Source organism: Pistacia vera, unplaced genomic scaffold (genome assembly GCF_008641045.1).
Source record: "Pistacia vera cultivar Batoury unplaced genomic scaffold, PisVer_v2 Contig649, whole genome shotgun sequence".
NCBI lineage: Eukaryota > Viridiplantae > Streptophyta > Magnoliopsida > Sapindales > Anacardiaceae > Pistacia > Pistacia vera.
Window position 1 is genome coordinate 203,899 of NW_022196500.1, and position 18,879 is coordinate 222,777.

General features: G+C 35.0%; 3 protein-coding genes across 3 annotated transcripts; 2 read left to right on the forward strand and 1 right to left on the reverse strand.

The window, feature by feature from the left end:
- Positions 1–80: 80 nt before the first annotated feature.
- On the forward strand, positions 81–4,351 carry LOC116111686 (ATP synthase subunit gamma, mitochondrial). Its single transcript, XM_031397827.1, has 9 exons — positions 81–294; positions 1,075–1,118; positions 1,243–1,395; positions 2,079–2,192; positions 2,278–2,405; positions 2,662–2,784; positions 2,890–3,009; positions 3,783–3,904; positions 4,040–4,351. Exons 1-9 carry the CDS (start codon positions 197–199, stop codon positions 4,107–4,109), a joined length of 972 nt encoding a protein of 323 aa, XP_031253687.1. The 5' UTR covers positions 81–196; the 3' UTR covers positions 4,110–4,351.
- Positions 4,352–4,894: 543 nt separating this feature from the next.
- On the reverse strand, positions 4,895–9,114 carry LOC116111688 (respiratory burst oxidase homolog protein A-like). Its single transcript, XM_031397832.1, has 14 exons — positions 8,785–9,114; positions 8,432–8,588; positions 8,293–8,341; positions 8,100–8,219; positions 7,626–8,015; positions 7,156–7,542; positions 6,962–7,057; positions 6,751–6,866; positions 6,552–6,654; positions 6,276–6,458; positions 6,060–6,179; positions 5,841–5,969; positions 5,613–5,691; positions 4,895–5,265 (listed from the first exon to the last, which is right to left on the reverse strand). The coding sequence occupies exons 1-14, from the start codon at positions 9,107–9,109 to the stop codon at positions 5,156–5,158; spliced, it is 2,364 nt and encodes a 787-aa protein (XP_031253692.1). The 5' UTR covers positions 9,110–9,114; the 3' UTR covers positions 4,895–5,155.
- Positions 9,115–13,724: 4,610 nt separating this feature from the next.
- LOC116111689 (phosphoserine phosphatase, chloroplastic-like) lies at positions 13,725–18,087 on the forward strand. Its single transcript, XM_031397833.1, has 8 exons — positions 13,725–13,875; positions 14,394–14,627; positions 14,901–15,033; positions 15,120–15,227; positions 16,595–16,688; positions 17,215–17,364; positions 17,444–17,497; positions 17,897–18,087. Exons 2-8 carry the CDS (start codon positions 14,402–14,404, stop codon positions 18,020–18,022), a joined length of 891 nt encoding a protein of 296 aa, XP_031253693.1. The 5' UTR covers positions 13,725–13,875; positions 14,394–14,401; the 3' UTR covers positions 18,023–18,087.
- The last annotated feature ends 792 nt before the right edge of the window (positions 18,088–18,879 follow it).

An 18,879-nucleotide genomic window follows, 5' to 3' on the forward strand; every position in this document is an offset into this window, starting at 1 on the left:
ACTACTGAAACGACGTCGTATGTTGAGGACGCAAACGACGCCGTTTAGTTATCTCCGTCAATTTGATTTTGTAAACCCCCGATATTGCCAAGTCTAGTCCCCAACCTGAGCTCGGACAACCCTCGCACACATATAGCTATCGATCTATAGCATTCGAATATTAATCTAGGGTTTCTCGCAACCGATCATCACCAAAATGGCCATGGCTGCTCTCAGACGCGAAGGCCGGCGTTTCGCCAACCCTCTCCTCTCTCCCCGTCCCATCACCGCCGTTCGACCCTCTCTCTTCTCTGAGTACGATTTCACTAGATCAATATCTTCATCTCCGATCCCTATTTACTTCTCATATCATTTCTCTATTTATTTAAAAATTTCACTTGTTATTTGCCTTGTCGATCATCAGTACACTGAAAGTTCTTCATATTTGTATTTTAGGTTTTTTTTTTTTTTTTTTTTTTTAATTGTAAATTTTTTTACATTGAGGCAAAATGTAATATCTATTATTTTCATTTTCTTTTTATTAAATCTCGGTTGAGTGAAATTTTTAGTTTTATATTGTTTTGTGACATACAATACTTTTGGAATACTTTTTAGGAAGGAATCTTTTAGTCATCTGTGATAAATTGTTTTGTACTAAATGTGAGTGGGTTTTCTTGGTTTGGGAGTTACGAGTTTCTTGGTTTTCAGAGCTGAATGAATCAAGTTTAGTTATTCTATTTTGTTAGTTTCTGTTTATGCGCTTTTTGTGGAGTGTTTTGTAGTTTTGATGGGAGTGGAATGAGCATGTATAAATAGTTGTGCTGAATGTGGGTACAATTGGAACTGAAAAGGTAGACTGCCCAAGGAGCTTAACCAAATGTACCAACACGAGTTATGGAACGAATGTGTGCTGAAAATATGAAGCATAGAATATAGCATGTTTAATTTAAATTTGAGGAGTATCAGTGTGTGCACTTCAAATAATGGTTTTTGTTTCTTATTAAATGTTATTGAATGCTTGTGTTCCTGCATTAAACGAATTGTTCTGTTTCTGTTTTTTATGTGATTTACTGATAAATTTGCTTGAATGGGCAGGGAGGATGGCCCTACGGGATTTCGTAATATTTCAACTCAAGTGGGTAAGGCTCCTTGTTTGTTATTAACTGTTGTACTTCTCAGGTTTGATGTCCACCTTTGCTGCATTTTGGCAACGTGAGTCCTGGTAGATGTTTGTTAATAGTTGTTGTGATATCACTGATGCAGTTAGAAACCGGATGAAGAGTGTCAAGAATATTCAGAAAATTACAAAGGCTATGAAGATGGTTGCAGCCTCAAAGTTAAGAGCAATTCAAGTAAGAGCTGAAAATTCCCGTGGCCTGTGGCAGCCATTTACTGCACTTCTTGGTGACACTCCCAGTATGTTTGTAGCCCAAGTTTGTTTATATTTTAAGGTCATTTAAGTTTTGATCTGATATGTTATCTGTCAAACTTATTGGTCTGGACACATCTCATGTCAACCATTACTTTTCTCATTCTATTATGCACTGCATTCATTCTTTCTTCCATTTCATATGACATCATACAGACAACTACAAGAAGGTTGTACTTTTTTTACGGGTTCTACACTACTTTTAAATGACGTCTCCAATGACTGGTCATGCTATTTCCTTCTGGAGTAATCTGTAAAATGGATGGTCCTATTTGCATGTTTAGCTATTTGAACTCTAGGCAGTGCATCTGGGCATGCTTTGCAGGCTCTCTTTGATGGCAGCTTGATATTCAAATCCAAGTTGGTTGCACCATGTAATTAAGAGTTGATAGAGAACATTTATTACTATTGTCAGCGTAGACTAACAGAACAGGCTAAAATAAATTCTCTCATGAATTTTCAAATTCAAATTTAAATGGTTTTAGTCTGGTCATTCCCATTAACATTTTCTTAATCACTGTGTTCTGCATGATTTATAACATCTTTGCTAACAGTTTCTCTTTTCTAACCTGTCCAATACTCCAATCTTTTATTTATTCTTTTTTACTTTCTATTACTTTATTTGTTTTTCTGTTTCCCTCATTATATTTTTCTTTCGGTTTAACTGTAGGTGTTGATGTTAAGAAGAATGTTATCGTGACCATTTCTTCTGACAAAGGTCTATGTGGTGGTATCAACTCAACATCAGTCAAGACAAGCAAGGCTCTGCACAAATTGGTTTCTGGTATATTTTTCTAACGATTGATTCTGTTTTTGTGGATTTTTATTTCTTATGTTTCTTATGAGTTAAACCTTTTTCTCCTCTGCAGGTCCTGACAAAGAAACTAAATATGTTATCTTGGGAGAGAAGGCAAAAGCAATATTAATACGTGACTCAAAGCAGGACATTGAGATCAGCATAACTGAGTTGCAGAAAAATCCTCTGAATTATACCCAGGTTAGTCAATGTGTTTTCACCTTAACATGATGAGTAAAGAATTATTCTTGTGTGACAAATTTTAACATTGGCTTCTGGTATGTCTCACATCTTTTTGAATCCCTTGATTTAAGCCTATGCGTTAATTGGTGGCAGGGTTCCCATCCTCACTAAATTTGTCCCAAAGCTTACTGTATTTAGTTAGTGCTGTTTTTGTTTGCAAAATTCTAGAGAATTTTGTTGATTACCCTAAGCTCTGATCACATTTTTTCCTCAGGTTTCTGTTCTTGCAGATGACATCTTAAAGAATGTGGAGTTTGATGCTTTGAGGATTATCTTCAACAAGTTCCAATCTGTGGTCTCATTTCTGCCAACAATGGCAACTGTCTTATCTCCTGAGGTGACTATAACGCTTAATCCTAATAATTCTACATTTGTTTAATTATTTTTTATGATCGTATTCAGCTTTTCCCTTCTTGATGTTATTTTATGACAACTAATATAGGTTGTGGAGAGAGAGTCTGAATCTGGGGGACAGATTGGTGATCTAGATGCCTATGAAATTGAAGGTGGAGAAACAAAGGGTGAAATACTTCAAAATCTGGCTGAGTTCCAGTTTTCTTGCGTAAGTAATGCTGGTTCAATTAAAAATTTTGCTGTCCCTGGTTCTATACAGAGAATTATGTATGAGCAATATTGAGACTGTTCTTTTTGGTAGTATTACTGCTGTTTTTTTCTATTTCAAGCTTTATTGTTGCTGGAACTGTGATATAACCAACTGTTTCCGTCAAATCATTTTGCAGAATGAAGAAATCATAACAATTGGTTTCAATATTTTGTGATTTTTTAGGGATTGTGTAATACCCTAGCCCCATAATGTTATTAAAAAAAAAACAAAGGGTTGTTGATGTCGGGATTCTTATGCCCCGATTCACTCAATTGGTGGTGGGTTAAAAATTTCAGAACCCTTGCACTGAATCAATATTAGGTTTAACCATATAAAAACAGAATTTTACCGGATTTGACTCTTAACAGGGTAATAAAGGAAAAACCTTCCCCCACTTACTGAAAGAACCTTATGTGGAATGTAAAAACACTTCAGTGAGCAGTGCTTAGTTATGTGGATGTCATATCTGGCAGTTCTATCAAATTGTGCCTGAGTTTGGTTCGAGAAATTGATGTTTCCCTATAAATTTTTGGTTACTGACTTGCACATTTTTTCAGCAGCTAAATCTGTGGTGGATCTTTATATTATATGTTTCCTTCTATTGGTACTGCATACCTTTGAAGTGATTCTGTCTGTAGCTTTGAAATGGTTACTTCTATATCTGCCTCAGGTTTATAATGATTTTCCAATTAAACAAGAAAAAAATGCTTTTTTTTCTTTTTTTGGGTTAGGTTATGTTCAATGCTGTCTTGGAGAATGCTTGCAGTGAGCAAGGAGCAAGAATGTCTGCCATGGACAGCTCAAGCAGAAATGCCGGTGAAATGCTTGATCGTCTCACTCTTACTTATAACAGGTCTCTCTCTCTCATATGTTAACAGGATTATTATCCTACAGCCTGTAACTTTTAGTCCCTTTTATATTATGGATTAGGACTGAATATTTGATAGTTGATCTATGCTACTTAATATTGGTGAATTTTTTGTAACAGAACTCGTCAAGCATCTATCACCACTGAATTGATTGAAATTATATCTGGAGCATCAGCACTGGAAGGTTAAATCGCAGAAATGGTTCTGCTTGTTATCTGAAGGTGACGAAATAAGTTCTTGGTGGAGGCTTTATCAGAACTTCACAGTGGTATTTTTTCCGGTATTTTTTTTTTTGAGCTAATCCAATAATCACTCCAGTGTCAAGACTTCATTTTGGGGAATTAAAAGTTAATTTTATGGCTGTTCCAATTGATTTTTTCTTGAATTTTGTGCCTTGCACTTCAAAGAAATGGGTTGAGTTGAGGACTTCACAATGTTGCACGGTAATGTTTCAATGAAACCTTTTCTTTTCACACAATTTAGGTGTTAGTTCGTGGAATAAATTAAGAGATTGCTTTAGCTAAAGAATTGAGTGCAGTGGAATTGACCATAGGTGTGCCAATATGAAGATTTGGATATAAAAGATTTTAGGCCAGAGGTAAAATTCCGTGATTGCTATTATGTAGCTATACTTTTAGAATGGCAGTCGAAGAGAACTATTTAATATGTATCAGAGAAAAGGACCCGTATCACTGCCCTTTATATTGTAGTGTTGTTACTAATTGCTTATCGCTTAGCTGGCTTAATGCCTTGCAAAATAGAACCTCATCATGCTAGCAAGGGGTTATCAGGTTGATTCAATATTAGGTTTTATCGTAGGCAATTTCAATTGCTTGGTGTGAGTGATTGGATGCCACATTTCAGTAATATTTCTAGGGTATCATATATCAATGGAAGTATACCATTTAACTAACAGTAATACCAATTCCCAGGGACAGAAAGAGGCAAAATTTGGTAACTGACTTTTAGCCAGGATATAGAAGTCTGTAAGTATTGCATCATCAATTGTTTAAAGCTATGAAATGAGAATATAGTACAATTTCTAACTGAAGATTTGTTTGCTAATTGAATTTGGTTTGCCTGGAGAAGCAAGAAGAAGTTACTTCTCAATGCTTTCATCACAAACACTATAAAGAAAAAGAGGGATGATAGTAGGTACAAAAAAAGCTAAGAGGTAGTTATGCCATTTCCTAATATGGAGTTGGCAGTAAAGCATCAGTAATAGAAAAATACATCTAATAATTCTCTTTGTGAAACACAAATCTTGTATTGGTTTTGGTTGAGAATTTGGTGCACAACCTCGCCAACTCTCTTGCCAATCCTGATGGTCCACAGTAGAATACCCCTATCACAACCAAAACCACATTTTAAGTATGCAATTGTCACCAAAAAAAAAAAAAAAAAAAAAATTATTGTTGTTATTATTTTTAAAAGAAAGTTGATAAAGAGAAACCTCAAGACTCACCCATGTTGATACCGGTGTTGGCAGAAACTGTTTGATATGTGTATGTAACCATATCATCTAAACCTCATCACAAATTCTCCTTTTATGTCACTTTTGGATTAAGTTTTAGGTTTTTCAAAGAGGTTAATTGAAATTTCAATATAGGAATTTTTGATATGGTGAAAAACTGAATGTTGAATTTCTTGATCCTATTAAGATGTATAAAAGAAAATTTATTGAAATCTCACCAATCCGTGCTCCTCTATGCTTTCGTGCCAATTTTGAGAAGACATTTAACCAATTTGGTCGAGCAAAATGTGTGCGTACCTGAAAGCTCCACAGATTATAATGCTTGTTTTACATAATGAAGACATCAAATTTTCTAATATTAAGGTGACTTTCCCCAGAAATGCTGTTATCAATTTTGCCATAATGAGCATTACTACTGGTAAACTATGAACTAGAACGACACTTACTGGTGTTCTGGAGACAATGTCGATTCCAGTTTTGCGATAATACAAAGCTTGAATTATACTTATCAAAGCTGACCGCACGTTGCCCTCCTGGTAAATGCTGGTTAAAAAGTTGTGTATCTCTATGACAGACTACACAAACAGCCAGAGCAAACAAAATGGTTACAATTATCACATTTTGCGGTGAAATTCACAAGGGTATCTGCTTATCTGAACATGTACCTGCTTCAGGTTTGGTTTTGATATTTCTTTCATGATATCTCTAAACCAGTCAAAGGAGCTTTGCTCTCTTGTAACCCAGTAAAGATAGGCTTTTAATGGACCCTTTTGGCTGCTACAAACCTGCATAAACTCCAACAGATACTTTGTCAAATGGCTACAATATACAGGGCAGTTTCCTTCTGACCTTTTTGATGCATACTGAAACAAGAATTTTACTTGATCAAGCTGTGTGTTCTGGAGACCATTAGCTATATCTTTGAGGATGCTAATGAAAGGTGTGGCTCCGATGCCAAGGCCGATGAGTATGACAATGTCATACTTGATGTAGTCTTGAGATGCAGCACCATATGGTCCATCAATGTAAATTTTTGGTAACTCCTTTGCTCCAGTTAAGACTGCCTGATAAAAAAAAAAAAAAAAAAATGTTGATTCTCAACTAATATGTGGGGTTCGAAAAATCGGAATGCGGTTCTTCCCTTAACCAAATTTTACCTCTTGGAAGAGACTGTATAGCTGATAACTCCAGTCTCCAAGAGCTCTGATATGTACACTTAAGTGATCGTCTGCTGGTCCAGAAGTAAGTGAAAATGGGTGCCTGAAAAAGGAAGAGAAAAGCAACAAAATTTATAAATCTAATTAGAGTTTAGACTTTATGATCATCAAAAAAAGTTTGGTTTGTCAGGTTAATTACCATTCAAAGGGTGAAATTTGCGGGCACTGAAGAAATGTATACATCCCACCCTTGTGATTGAACCCTTTTGGTTTGTTCAATTTGAGAGACAACACTTTTCCTGGATAAAAACTTACCTGGATATGCAAAGATTTTAGAATTTCGTAGTGTCAAATATGAATTTTTTTATCGGAACTCTTTCTTCTTATAATAGTTTGTAATGATAAAACACCTTCAAGACTTCAATCTCATAAAATCTTGATCTTACAGCTCGAAAAATCCGTTCCCCAGCATACAGTAAAACTGGAATCGCAATGTAAATCCACGTCTACGCAAGAAGATTTTTCCATAAAATTTTTAATCATAATCAGTATGACTCAATCAATTTGATGCTGCAAACATGGAAGTTGGCAGATGCAGGCTCACCGTTTTCTCGGTTACATTGCTGGTTAGAAACAGGAACATGGAGTGAACAATGAGCAAGGCATACACAAAAATGAAGAGGTGGTGAGAGTACCAAAATGTATTGTATCCAGTGACTTGTCTGACAGATCTTGGTAGTGAAGGTGACTGCCGGCGAGGCCATTTTGTTGCCAGTGAAAATGCAATGCTCATTAGGACAACCATAGCAATTCCTGTTGCAACCTCTGTTGTGGCCAAAATCTGGATGTATGACGGCTGATGGTACCCGAAACTCGCTGCTATAGTTTGCCGGAAAATTGAGCTGTCAGAGCCACTGATTCTTGGGAAATCACAAGCCAGATGTGTTCCCCCATGTAAAATCACACCCACTACTATTCCTCCTGCAATCAACTATACCCAAAAAAAGAGCAAACAAAATTGATGTCAATGCAAGCAAAAAACTCTTCACTAGGACAATTTACAAGCTACATTACCTTGTGGAAGTTGATGTTGTCATTAAACGGAATAACTGAGCTTATGCGACGGTTCTTGCGGAGCCAGGTGATGGAATTCCGGCAAACAGGGAGCAAAATTATAGCCATGTTGAATTTTAAGGTTTCTGCAGCTCCTTTTGCAGTGGAGAGGCAGTAACCCATGACTTGGAATGCTGTTCTGTGACTATATTGAATGAATTTCCAGGCAAAAAGTGCAACGCAAATCATCAACCAGAACAAGATTATCCATCCGCGGCGCCAGTAAGATCGAAACATGATTTCAGCTCTTGAAATTGGTTCTTGATACAAGCCATTCTGATGCTGAACATTACTAGCATAGGATGAGCCTTGTGGCATACTTAGTTCGAACAAACTTTCCAGCTGTGGTGCCTGCAAAATGGTTCATTTAATTACCTTATCAATTAATCCGCTCAGGGAAATTCATTTCATTATAATGAAGTGTAAATCCGACACCTGAAGATAGCCTTGATTATGATGATGAGTGTCAAGTGCTTCCATAACTAAACCGGCATGTTCTTCTGCTTCCTCATGAGTTACTGACAACTTATTTGCAGTAGCACTCATCAAAATTGTCTGCAAAATTTTGCCAACAGAGTTATTAGCATCAATGAAAGAAACAAACATTTTCAGGATTTGTTCAACCAACCTGCTTAATATCCACTTCTGTGATTCTTCCATCCATATTTCTATCAATCCTGAAGCATAATATTAAACTTCAATCAGAAAAGATTTAACAAAATGATTCAAATTATAAAACAAAATGGAGGTCCATGGTGATTAATTACATGTCAAAGAATAATTGTATTCTATAGTTTATAGAAGGGTCAGTCATGCGAAGCCAGTAGCGATGAAGTTCCTTCTTTGTAATATCAACTTTACACTCTCTTCTTCCTCTTAATGCCTTCAGAATTTCATTAGAAATTTCTGGTGATCTTTGTATCCCTGCAACATGAATAAAAATTACATGCTATTTAATTTACATTTATTAATAAAAAAAATTCATATTGTAATGTTTTAGATGACAAGGTGTCAAGAAAAATCAGGCTGATCTTCTTGAGGCATACGTTACATTCCCCTGGAAGACGGTGCCGCTTTTGTGCCGACAATTTAACATTCATTTCCTGACACTCTGGCTTACCTACGCAGTAACCAAAATCCGACCATTTGACCACGGGTTCAGGCACATTCCGGGTTGAAGCAAGGCGGTCGAAACGGTGTTCAACGGTGGTCCAGTCGAGCTCTGTAAAAGTGAGTCCAGTGACACCGAACCCGGCCACTGAAGAGTAGTGATCCTGATCCCCATTAGGCTCCACGTGTCTCCATGGCGGTCCCGCTGTTAGAGCCGGAGAGAAAGAGAAAGGGACACTGCAAGAGGAAGAAGTAGAAGAAAACGAAGAGGAAGTTGAAAGAGCTGAATGATCATCATCATAATGTTCTCGCTCTGCTTCCAACTCCGCATGCATTTTTTTTTCTTCAATAATGCATTTTTTCTCTGTTTGGTGATAGGTATATTATTTGTGAAGAGTATAGTTGAGTGGTTGAGTGTTCTGGAAAAAGAATGGTTAATTAAGTAAAATGAATTTGGTCTGGTAGATAAGAAATAATAAAAGATAAGTAGCTATGGTTTTGTTAGAAACCGAGAGAGAAGGTAAAGTGAGAGAGCAGGTAGAAGATAGCTAGGGGGGAATAATTCATGAAAATGGTCAAAACTCTTTCTTGCTCATTCGGGTAATGAGCTGTTTTTGGTTTGAATTAATGTAACCCTTTATAAATTAATTAAATTTTCTGGGCGTGTCTCTGCAGATTATTCCATGCATGGATAGGTACTGTTGAAAGCTTCTGGTCTTTGTTTTATAATGAAGAAAATTGGAGTTAAGTGAGAGAAAGGGCTAGGGATACACTGCTGTTAGTTATTGATAATTAATGTCTAAATATGGGAACTCTTTTGCCTTTCGAATAAAATTAACATTAATTTTTTATTAATTAATGATCTAATATCAATATATTACTTATCCCAAAATTTATCTCAAATTTCAGGGAGAACAACATTTTCCACCCAACGTTTGGTGAAACAACCCTTTCCCACACTACCGAGTTTCAAAACGATATTTTCCCACTCATTGTTTGTTAACTTTAATTGAAGAAGGACATAATGGTAAATTTAAAAAATAGTCAAAGTTAATTATGTCATTTTATCCCCTGTATATAAACTTAGGGAAGAAAAAAAATAGAAACCTTGAATTCAAACCCTTTTGCTTTCTTCCCCACCCCAACGCCCCAAAATCCTTCACCCCACCAATTGGCCAGAATCGCAATCAGCTTGGTGCGATATGACCAAATTCAAACCTTGATTTGGTGTCATATTGTTGTTATTTGGGATAATGGGTTGTTTTTTGTGTATTTAATTGTTGGGGAAATTGATGGGATTGAAGAAGGGATGGTGAAAACGAAATTGCACCAGATTTGTGTTGATTTGGTAGGGTGCGATTCCAGCCAATTGGTGTGAGAAGATTTTGTGCATTGATTTGTGTGAGAAGATTGTGGTGAGAAGGCTAGGTGTGATTCCGACTAATTCGCATTTGGTCAGGTGTGATTAGGCCGAAATTGCACACGCCAGGTGCGAATCTACTGAAATTGTTAGGTGCAATTTCGGCCAACTATTTTTTTCTTCTAGTTTTTTAATTTTTCTTTTATTTGGATGATGTTGTTGTGTGTTGATTTGGATAAAAGTGGAGATTTTGTGTGAGAAGGCTAGGTGTGTGAGAAGGCTGGGTGCAATTTTGACTAATTCGTGCCTGACCAAGTGCAATTCTACCATAATCACTGGATGTGATTCCGACCGAATCGTTGGGTATGGATTTGAATTTGGATTCAAACAATAAGGGTATTTTCTTCTTTATACTTACTAGATTATGTCAGTTAACATATTTTACTAATGAATGGATGAGTGGAAAAGTATCGTTTTAAAACTTGGTGTGTGGGATAGTGTGGATAGTGTCGTTTCACCAAACCTTGGGTGGGAAAATGTTTTTCTCCCCAAATCTCACGTCTCAACATAAATGTCATCATATATTATATTGACACGTAAATAAAAATAATGATCCATTAAATAATATCTCAAAACCATATAAGGTGACGAATCATTTGAGATATGAAATTTGGAATAAGTATTATTATTCTTAATCTACTCTCCCTGCATCAAATCTTATATATCAAAGTCTTCTTCTTCTTTGAAGTTATACACAAATAATAAGGTAGCTGAAATTGACATTAATTGAGCACCATTAATTTGAGAGTTTGTGATATTTTTGTCATCTTCATGTAAAACACATAAATAAATTTTAAATAATAAGTTGCCATGTGTAAATTTCTTTAAATAGTATTTAATTAATATACTAATTATTGTTTTAAGTTTTGGGAAATTTTCGATTTGAAAATAATATTTTGTGAAATTAAAAAAAAGACACAAGTTTTAAAATAACTTAAAAGGGACAAAACATTTGTTTGTTACCGTTAAATCTAACGAATATAATTAAAAGATTTAGGGTGCGTTTCCTCCCTATTTCTACCCATATTCCCAATTCTATTCTCCAAATATTGTTTGGCACATTATTCCAGAAATATTACTATATTTTTTTAATTACTTTTAGACCACTTAGGTTTATTAATTTCATTAAATACCCCCACAAAAAAAGTTTAAAAATTAACAAAAACACCTCCATCAACCCATATTTGCCAGATTCCGGCAACCACCGTCGGTGGTAACCGGAATATGTAAAACGACCTACACCACGACCAGAACTTGCCGGTAGTTCACTGAATAGTAGTCGTTGACGGTCAACGACGGCCATATCTTTGGTTATCGCTGATGGCCAAAAATGGACTTCTTTGGCCTTTTTCGGCTGTCGACGGCCACGTCTGGCCTTTTTCGGCCAGATACATGGTAGATCTGGCTGGAAAATGTCATATCGACACGTTACGACACAGATCTGACCGGTCTGTGTCGTAACACAATTTTTCGGCTAAATTCTGGCAGTGGTGGCAGGAATCTGACACTGCGGGTGGTGGGGTGTTTTTGTCATTTTATATGTTGGGGTGTTTAATTAAATTAGCAAACCTATGGGTTTTTTTTATAAATTTTTAAATTTTACCTCGTAATACTCTCCTATTCAACTACCCAATATTATTCCCAAAATCATATCCAAAATAATAAACCAAATGCACCCTTAAATATCTATATACTAATATTTACAGAAAATATATTTAAAAAAATACAACTATAAGAAAAAGTGAAAAAAAAAAACCAGCTAAATTAAAAAATAATTTAATTAAACCAAGGAATTTAAAAAATAAAAAACCGGAAATAATAAAAAAACCAAACTAAAAAATAAGTAAAAATTGAAAGGTATAAAAAAAAAATAAATAAAAAATAAAAAAATAAAAATTAGCCACTTATGGTAGGCCACCGCCGTTGGTGACAAACTAGGTGCAAAGTAGCGGTGAAAGACTTAGGACCTTTACCTTATACCTATGCAAATTAGAGAGACAAAAGCTTGGCTAGTGAAACAAAAGTTCCAAAGGCAATGGTACACTGATTAATGCATCTATAGAGGAATTGCCCTCTGAACTATCTGTTTATGAGATGTATGGCGCGAATATATATAATAATCAGGGTATTCGGATCAATTTACGTGTATCTCAATTAATCTCCAAGATTCATTGAATACCCTATAAATCTAAAGGACTAGATAATCTATAATGTTATGGTGATAAGTAGCCTCAAGGTTTGAACCCAAGAACTCAGGAAAGTAAACAAATCTCTTTAACTGTCAGGCCATCCCTTGAGGTTGTATGCTACTATCTGACATGAGCGAAAACCAGTGGCAGATTTACTTAATGACGAGTGGGGACCATGGCCCCCACTCAAACTTTAAAAAACTTCGATGGTATAAATATTTATATTTAGTTGTATTTTACCCCCTATAAGACTTTGACATTTTGCCCTTACAAATTTTTTTTGTTTATTTTTTGCCCCCATCAAGTGAAATTCCTGGACCCGCTACTGGCGAAAACCCTAATACATTCTCCCCCCCTTCCCTTTTTCTTTTTTAATCATTACAATTTTTTTTAATTATTATTTTAATATAAGGGTATTTTTTAAACTAAAACTTTTAAGATAATATAAAATTATAAAATATTATGTACTTATCCAATACCATTTTTATCCTTACAAAATGTTAAATCTCACCATCTCTAGCATCTTTTTGTCCTTTTTAAAGTTATAATTTTGTAAAAATTTTATTTTTCTAACATTTTCCCATAAAAAGATAAAACCCATCATCATTATAGTTTGGGTTATAAATTATGATTCAATTTGGACTATGGAGGAAACGTGATGGAAAGATATTAAAAAAATAACCATTAGTGGGTACCCACGGTAAAAGAGCAAAAAAAGCTTCGCGAGCTTTTGAGTTCAAGTGTCCACAGGCACTAATAGCGATGATCACTAAAGGGTTTACTTAGTCGTCAACTTCAAGACCCTGAAAAATTAGTTGAGGGGTCCTAATAGTGGTGACCACTGAGGGGTTTACCTGGTCGTCAACTTCAAGACTTTAGAGGATTAGTTGAGATGCACACAAACTGGTTCGGACACTCTCAATCACCAAAAAATAAAAAGATATTAACAAAACAAAAAAAGAAGAAGAAAATGACATAAAATAAGTATTGCGTTATTTATAGCATTAGGGATTAATAAATTATCAAAATATATTTATTTAAAAAGAAAAAAAAATAATACTAAAAAGGGCTACTAATGATAGGGACTAGAGTTTTTTTAAATAAATTCAAACTTTATCAGAGTTTTTTACAATTAATCCAAATTATAAGGACCGTAAAAAATTACACTACTCGAGTAGTTATCTCTAACCTTACCAACCCCATGGGTATGTGTGCAAAAAAAGTAAATATTTGGTGTAATTAGTAATATTTAAATTCGCACTGCGCAAATACCATCTTCTTGGAGGCACTCTTTTAAAATTTTACTACACATACAATAAACACTCTCCATTAATATAAAGGTGGGATCTTTGCAAGTTTTCACCAAACATAGGAGAAGCTGCAACGCAAAGTAAAGCGAATCTTCAGTTGCGAGAAATAGCAGAAGCAGATCTAAGCTTACAACACCAACTACTATTTTAACATTAACAGATCTTGGCTTGCGTACGAAGTGGTAATAATCTTTTTCTTTCTTCTAAATTTTAAAATTTTTTTTTCCTTTTCGTTTCGGCTTTATGTGTAAATGGTTTGGCCGCTTTTTTGTTCTGTTGCTGTTGTTTGGTTCGTGAGAAAACGTTGGCAATAGAAATGGAATTGATTTTTCTTTCTGGGTTGTTCTTTTCAGGGCCTAGAATGACTAAAACTATCTTTTTCTTTGGTCCCATTTTCTTTTCTTTTCTATGGCTTTCTTAGCTGTCAAATAGAGGATATGTGTGTTTTTCTACATTATAGCATTTCTCATAGATTTAGAACGAGTGTGAATTATGAATGAGTCACCAAATTCATATTGCTTTTGGTTCTATTTTATATGTTTACGTTTATGTGTTAATTGTTGGTTTTGTTTTTTTTTGTTTCTGATATATAAGCTGTTGTGTTTTAGTTTATGTAGATTGTTTTTTATTGGATAGTTTGTACTCAAATCATTTGATTTTAGAAGATTTCTCATTTTCATTTTTGATTTATGGGAGGCAGATATTTTGATGGAAGGATTGGTGAATTCACGTACTACCTCAATTGGTCCTCAGTATAGGCAACAGCACTATCTTTCTGTTCCCCCGTTTTCATTGCAATTGACTAAGAATTTGAATAGAAGTCGAATTTCTTTTATGAATAATCATCCTAAATCATTCACTTCAGTTGCTGCTTCGGTTCAACCAGTAGAAGCCTCAACATTGAATCGCTTCAATAACACACTGCCTTCCCAAGGTTATCATCAGTTCCTTATGAAATATATTCTATACGTTTCAATTGTTTGATATTTTGGTTTGAGTACGAAGAAAAAGAATGGCATTCTTGTGGAATTTAACATAGTATTGTTCAAAGAATTTATAAACCCAATTGGCTCACCCAGAAGCTTAGCATTCTATATCATGTTACAGGTTTCTAGTTCCTTAAATTTAAATAAAAAAAGTGTGTTGTGGTGGTTGATATTGCAAGATTGTTTTACTTTTGTTGATGGTTGCTTTCTTAAATTTATAGAGGTTCTTGATTTGTGGAGAAAGACTGATGCGGTGTGCTTTGATGTGGATAGCACGGTATGCCTAGATGAGGGCATTGATGAACTTGCAGAATTTTGTGGAGCAGGAAAGGCTGTTGCTGAATGGACTGCAAGGTTGGGGGTTCCTTTTGTTTGTTGCAGATGATTCATGATTGATATTCTTGGGTGTTCATACTGACTTCAATTTTTTTATTTTGCAGGGCAATGGGTGGTTCTGTTCCTTTTGAGGAGGCCTTAGCTGCCAGACTTTCTTTGTTCAAACCTTCATCATCCCAAGTTCAGGATTTTGTTGAGAAGAGGCCCCCAAAGTATGTTTACTGCTGATTAACCTGGTTAATGCCATTTTTTTCTTTGTCCGTGGGTTGGAGCCCAGGTTGTGTAGGGGATGTTGTGGTGGTCAGCTTGATTAGGTTAACTAGCTTATGGTATTTTACATGGAAGTTGAAGACTTGAGCTAGAATACAAATTCCTTTAGTGCTCTAGTACCTTGTATTGCATGAAAAGATTACCATCCTGTGGCATAGAGTTGTTCCCTTCAGTTCATGCAACATAACGTATCTCTGCATTGCATTGGGATGTGTTATTCTTCTTCTTTCTTTTTTCTTTTTCCTCCACAATCACATTTTTTACTTACACTTCTATGTTGCCAAATTTGAAATTTGTTTGCTGGATTATGCGTTGCTTTATATTTGAATTCTCGAAAAGATTTCATTTGGAATTTTATGCATCAGAGGACCCTTTTCTTTTTCCTGTTACAGGATATATTCCTGATAACATTTAATTCCTTTTTAATAATTAATGGCTAGGTACTAAGAATGCTGATGTGGAAATTTTTCATATTTTGTTTTAATTATCAAGATCTTTCTGTGAGGCTGATCTTTATACTGATTCTTGTTAGAATAGCTGATGCCAGCGAATTTGTTTCATTTTAATACCTTGGTCTGCTTAATTAACTATATCACAATCATTTTTAAAAAAAGTTTTCCTTCAGCTGTTATTTCAACTAATGCCATTCTTTTTACAACCAGGCACCATCACTTTACTTCTTTTTCAGCAAGGCCCTTGTTATTTCAAGATTTAATGTGTGAAGCCGATATTTTTAGATGACCTAACTAGTGTAGCTTATGTTACTATCTTTCTTCTTTTAGATTGGCCCCACTTTTTCATTCTGTTGTTACATAATAAAATAAGTATTATCAGTAAATTTATCATGTAACTAGTTATTACGATCCTCAACTAAGGTATTATGTGGTGGCGTTGCTGAAGTTTTTTAAGTAAAAGTTTTCAGTTTCAGCCATTCTTCCTTAATTTCCTTTATAGTGGGCAATAGTCATTTACTACGTCATTCAAACCCTATGTCTCGCAGTTTAAGAGGGTAAGGGCTGATTTTATGACTAGTTTTGCTTAATAATACTGTCTCAACATTCTTTGAATCATGAATACTTTTAAAAAGGAGGAACTAGGAAATAGATGAGGCATTCTAGAATGTTTATCATCCACCAACTTATCATGCTATTTGGTTATTCTTTACTTTGATGATACATGATTTTGTGATTCTTGTTACAACTATTTATTTTCTTGTGTTCTTTCCTTTTTCTCTTTTTGGCAACAAAAAGAATGATAGTATTTTCATGAGTGTTAAATAATGCTATTTATTTTCTTTTTCAATGTTTAGACTTTCTCCTGGCATAGACGAGTTGGTCAAGAAGCTGAAGGCTAATAACATCAATGTTTATCTGATCTCTGGAGGGTTCCGTCAAATGATCAATGTAAGCAACTGATAATAGGTTTCTGTTGAACATTCATCAGGATTTTCATTTGTTCTGCACTTAGCTGTTTCTAAACAACTTTTATTCAAAAACGAAGTTAGAGAAAATGGTTGTAGTAATTGTTAATACTGGATAATGGGTCTTTAAAACTTGAAATTACTCTTGTCAAATATAATTAGATATTGTATTGGCAAAGTCTTAATGAAGATAGTGTAATCCAGGCAACATGCTAAAGATTTTCAAGTCTGGAATGTCTAAATTTGAGAAAACTGCTTTTTAAAATTTTGAGATCTTGAATTGCAATCTTCTAAAGTTGGGATGGTAAAGAAACACATGCCGTGTTTTGTATAGGTGGAACTCTTATATAGCATATACATTCTATGTTGACAAGGGACATAAATTAGACAGCACTGCTGTCATTGCAATTTTCTTTTTTACTTTTTGCTCAATTTGTGTCTGAGCTTTCAGCACCTGACTAATTGAGGACTTATTGCATAGATTCTTAATTGAGTATTTTCCTTTGAAGCCTGTTGCATCAGTACTTGGGATTCCACCTGAAAATATTTTCGCTAATCAACTGCTGTTCAAGAGTTCTGGAGAATTTCTGGGTTTTGACGCCAACGAGCCTACTTCAAGGAGTGGTGGAAAAGCCGTTGCAGTGCAACAAATAAGGAAGGTCAGTCTCATAGCTGTGTTGTTTATGTCTGGTTGCTGAATTTGTTGCTAGCAAAGTTAATAATATTTGGTTGTTTCAGGCTTATGGATACAAGGCACTAGTCATGATTGGAGATGGTGCTACTGATCTTGAGGTTAGCAAATTCATCTGAACTTCTTAAAAGTGAACTTAAAATTGTTGGGGATGTTGCTATCAGGGTTGATATTTATATTGGTTTCTTTCTTTCTTTTATTTCTTTTCACTCACACTATGGATTGATTTTCGGGTCAATGTTTCTGAAATTATGGCTTAAATGGACCACTTTGGTGTGTTGAAAAAGCAGAAACAGAACCTACAAAATTAAAATGATCAATTGCTGTCTGTCCACATAGTTGGCAAAAATTATGATGACCGTAGTTGAATTTTTTTATTAACTTTTTTTCAAACCGGAGTGTGTGAAACAAAGAACTGCAATTTTCATAGTACTATTTTCTGCATACTTTAGCATGGAGTTCCCTCCCTTTCTAATTTTCATGTTCTTTTTTATATTTAGGCTCGTCAACCAGGAGGCGCTGACATATTTATTTGTTATGGCGGTGTACAACTTCGTGAGGCCGTTGCTGCAAAAGCTGATTGGCTGGTGTTCAACTTCAAAGATTTGATAAATTCCTTGAACTAGCTTTGTCTTCTCTGAAATCATGTTAACTATATACTGTATAATCTTTATTACAAGGCCATAGCAGCTCCTGCGTTATTAACTAATATTCTTTCTGTTGTCGCGGCGTTGGGAAAACTGTGTAAAAACTGAAATTGAAATATGAATGAAGAGTGTGCAATTGCTATTCTATTTGTCCTGCAAATACAAAATGAATACTTATCTTCTCTGATCAAGTTTCCTTTTTCTTCGGTGGAGTTACCAATTATATGCTAATACTTGTGATAATATGAAGAACACTAAAATATTTTGATTCTTAGAATAAGTTCTCATATAATTTCAAATGATAGTTTAAATTCTCAGAAGAAATAATTTACAGTAGTATAAATGAATATTATCACTATCTATCTATCAATTTCATTAAAAATCCGAGCAGTTTCTTCCTTCCCCATCAATTCAACTTTAGTAACTTGTACAGCAAGCAATATCTTGAACTCTTCCTTCCCTTCACTTTTTGCCACTGTTTCTGCAACGATTTCTGTCATCTCGGCCCTCACGAACTCACCAACATCAGGATCAAGATTCAAACTGGAGACCATGTTTTTAATGTAAACAGTTCTTGAAAGCGGAGTAGGAAACTGTAAAGGAATGTTCAACACAAAGTGGAACTCTGGACTAGTAATGTCTTCAAGAAGAACAACATCATCTTCCTTGGGTTTGCACTTGAGTAGATATCTTTCTTTAATAAGCAATTCAAAGGAGCCTGAAGGGTTTGAAGACGGGTTGGTGTTGGCTGGGTTTCTTGAAATGGAATTGTAGAGATTTGAAGCACATTGAACTACCATTAGAGACATTGGAGAGAGCTTGGGGTTTGTGAAAGA

Excerpts from the sequence above, each read along its gene's own strand:
- LOC116111686 (XM_031397827.1), top strand. The coding sequence starts at position 197 with ATGGCCATGGCTGCTCTCAGACGCGAAGGCCGGCGTTTCGCCAACCCT. Across the intron at positions 295-1,074 it reads CGACCCTCTCTCTTCTCTGA|GGAGGATGGCCCTACGGGAT; the intron begins GTACGATTTCAC and ends TTGAATGGGCAG. Across the intron at positions 3,010-3,782 it reads CTGAGTTCCAGTTTTCTTGC|GTTATGTTCAATGCTGTCTT; the intron begins GTAAGTAATGCT and ends TTTTTGGGTTAG.
- LOC116111688 (XM_031397832.1), bottom strand. The coding sequence starts at position 9,109 with ATGCATGCGGAGTTGGAAGCAGAGCGAGAACATTATGATGATGATCAT. Across the intron at positions 8,342-8,431 it reads ATACAATTATTCTTTGACAT|GATTGATAGAAATATGGATG; the intron begins GTAATTAATCAC and ends ATTATGCTTCAG. Across the intron at positions 8,016-8,099 it reads ATAATCAAGGCTATCTTCAG|GCACCACAGCTGGAAAGTTT; the intron begins GTGTCGGATTTA and ends ACCATTTTGCAG.
- LOC116111689 (XM_031397833.1), top strand. The coding sequence starts at position 14,402 with ATGGAAGGATTGGTGAATTCACGTACTACCTCAATTGGTCCTCAGTAT. Across the intron at positions 15,228-16,594 it reads GTTGAGAAGAGGCCCCCAAA|ACTTTCTCCTGGCATAGACG; the intron begins GTATGTTTACTG and ends TTCAATGTTTAG. Across the intron at positions 17,365-17,443 it reads CAGTGCAACAAATAAGGAAG|GCTTATGGATACAAGGCACT; the intron begins GTCAGTCTCATA and ends TGGTTGTTTCAG.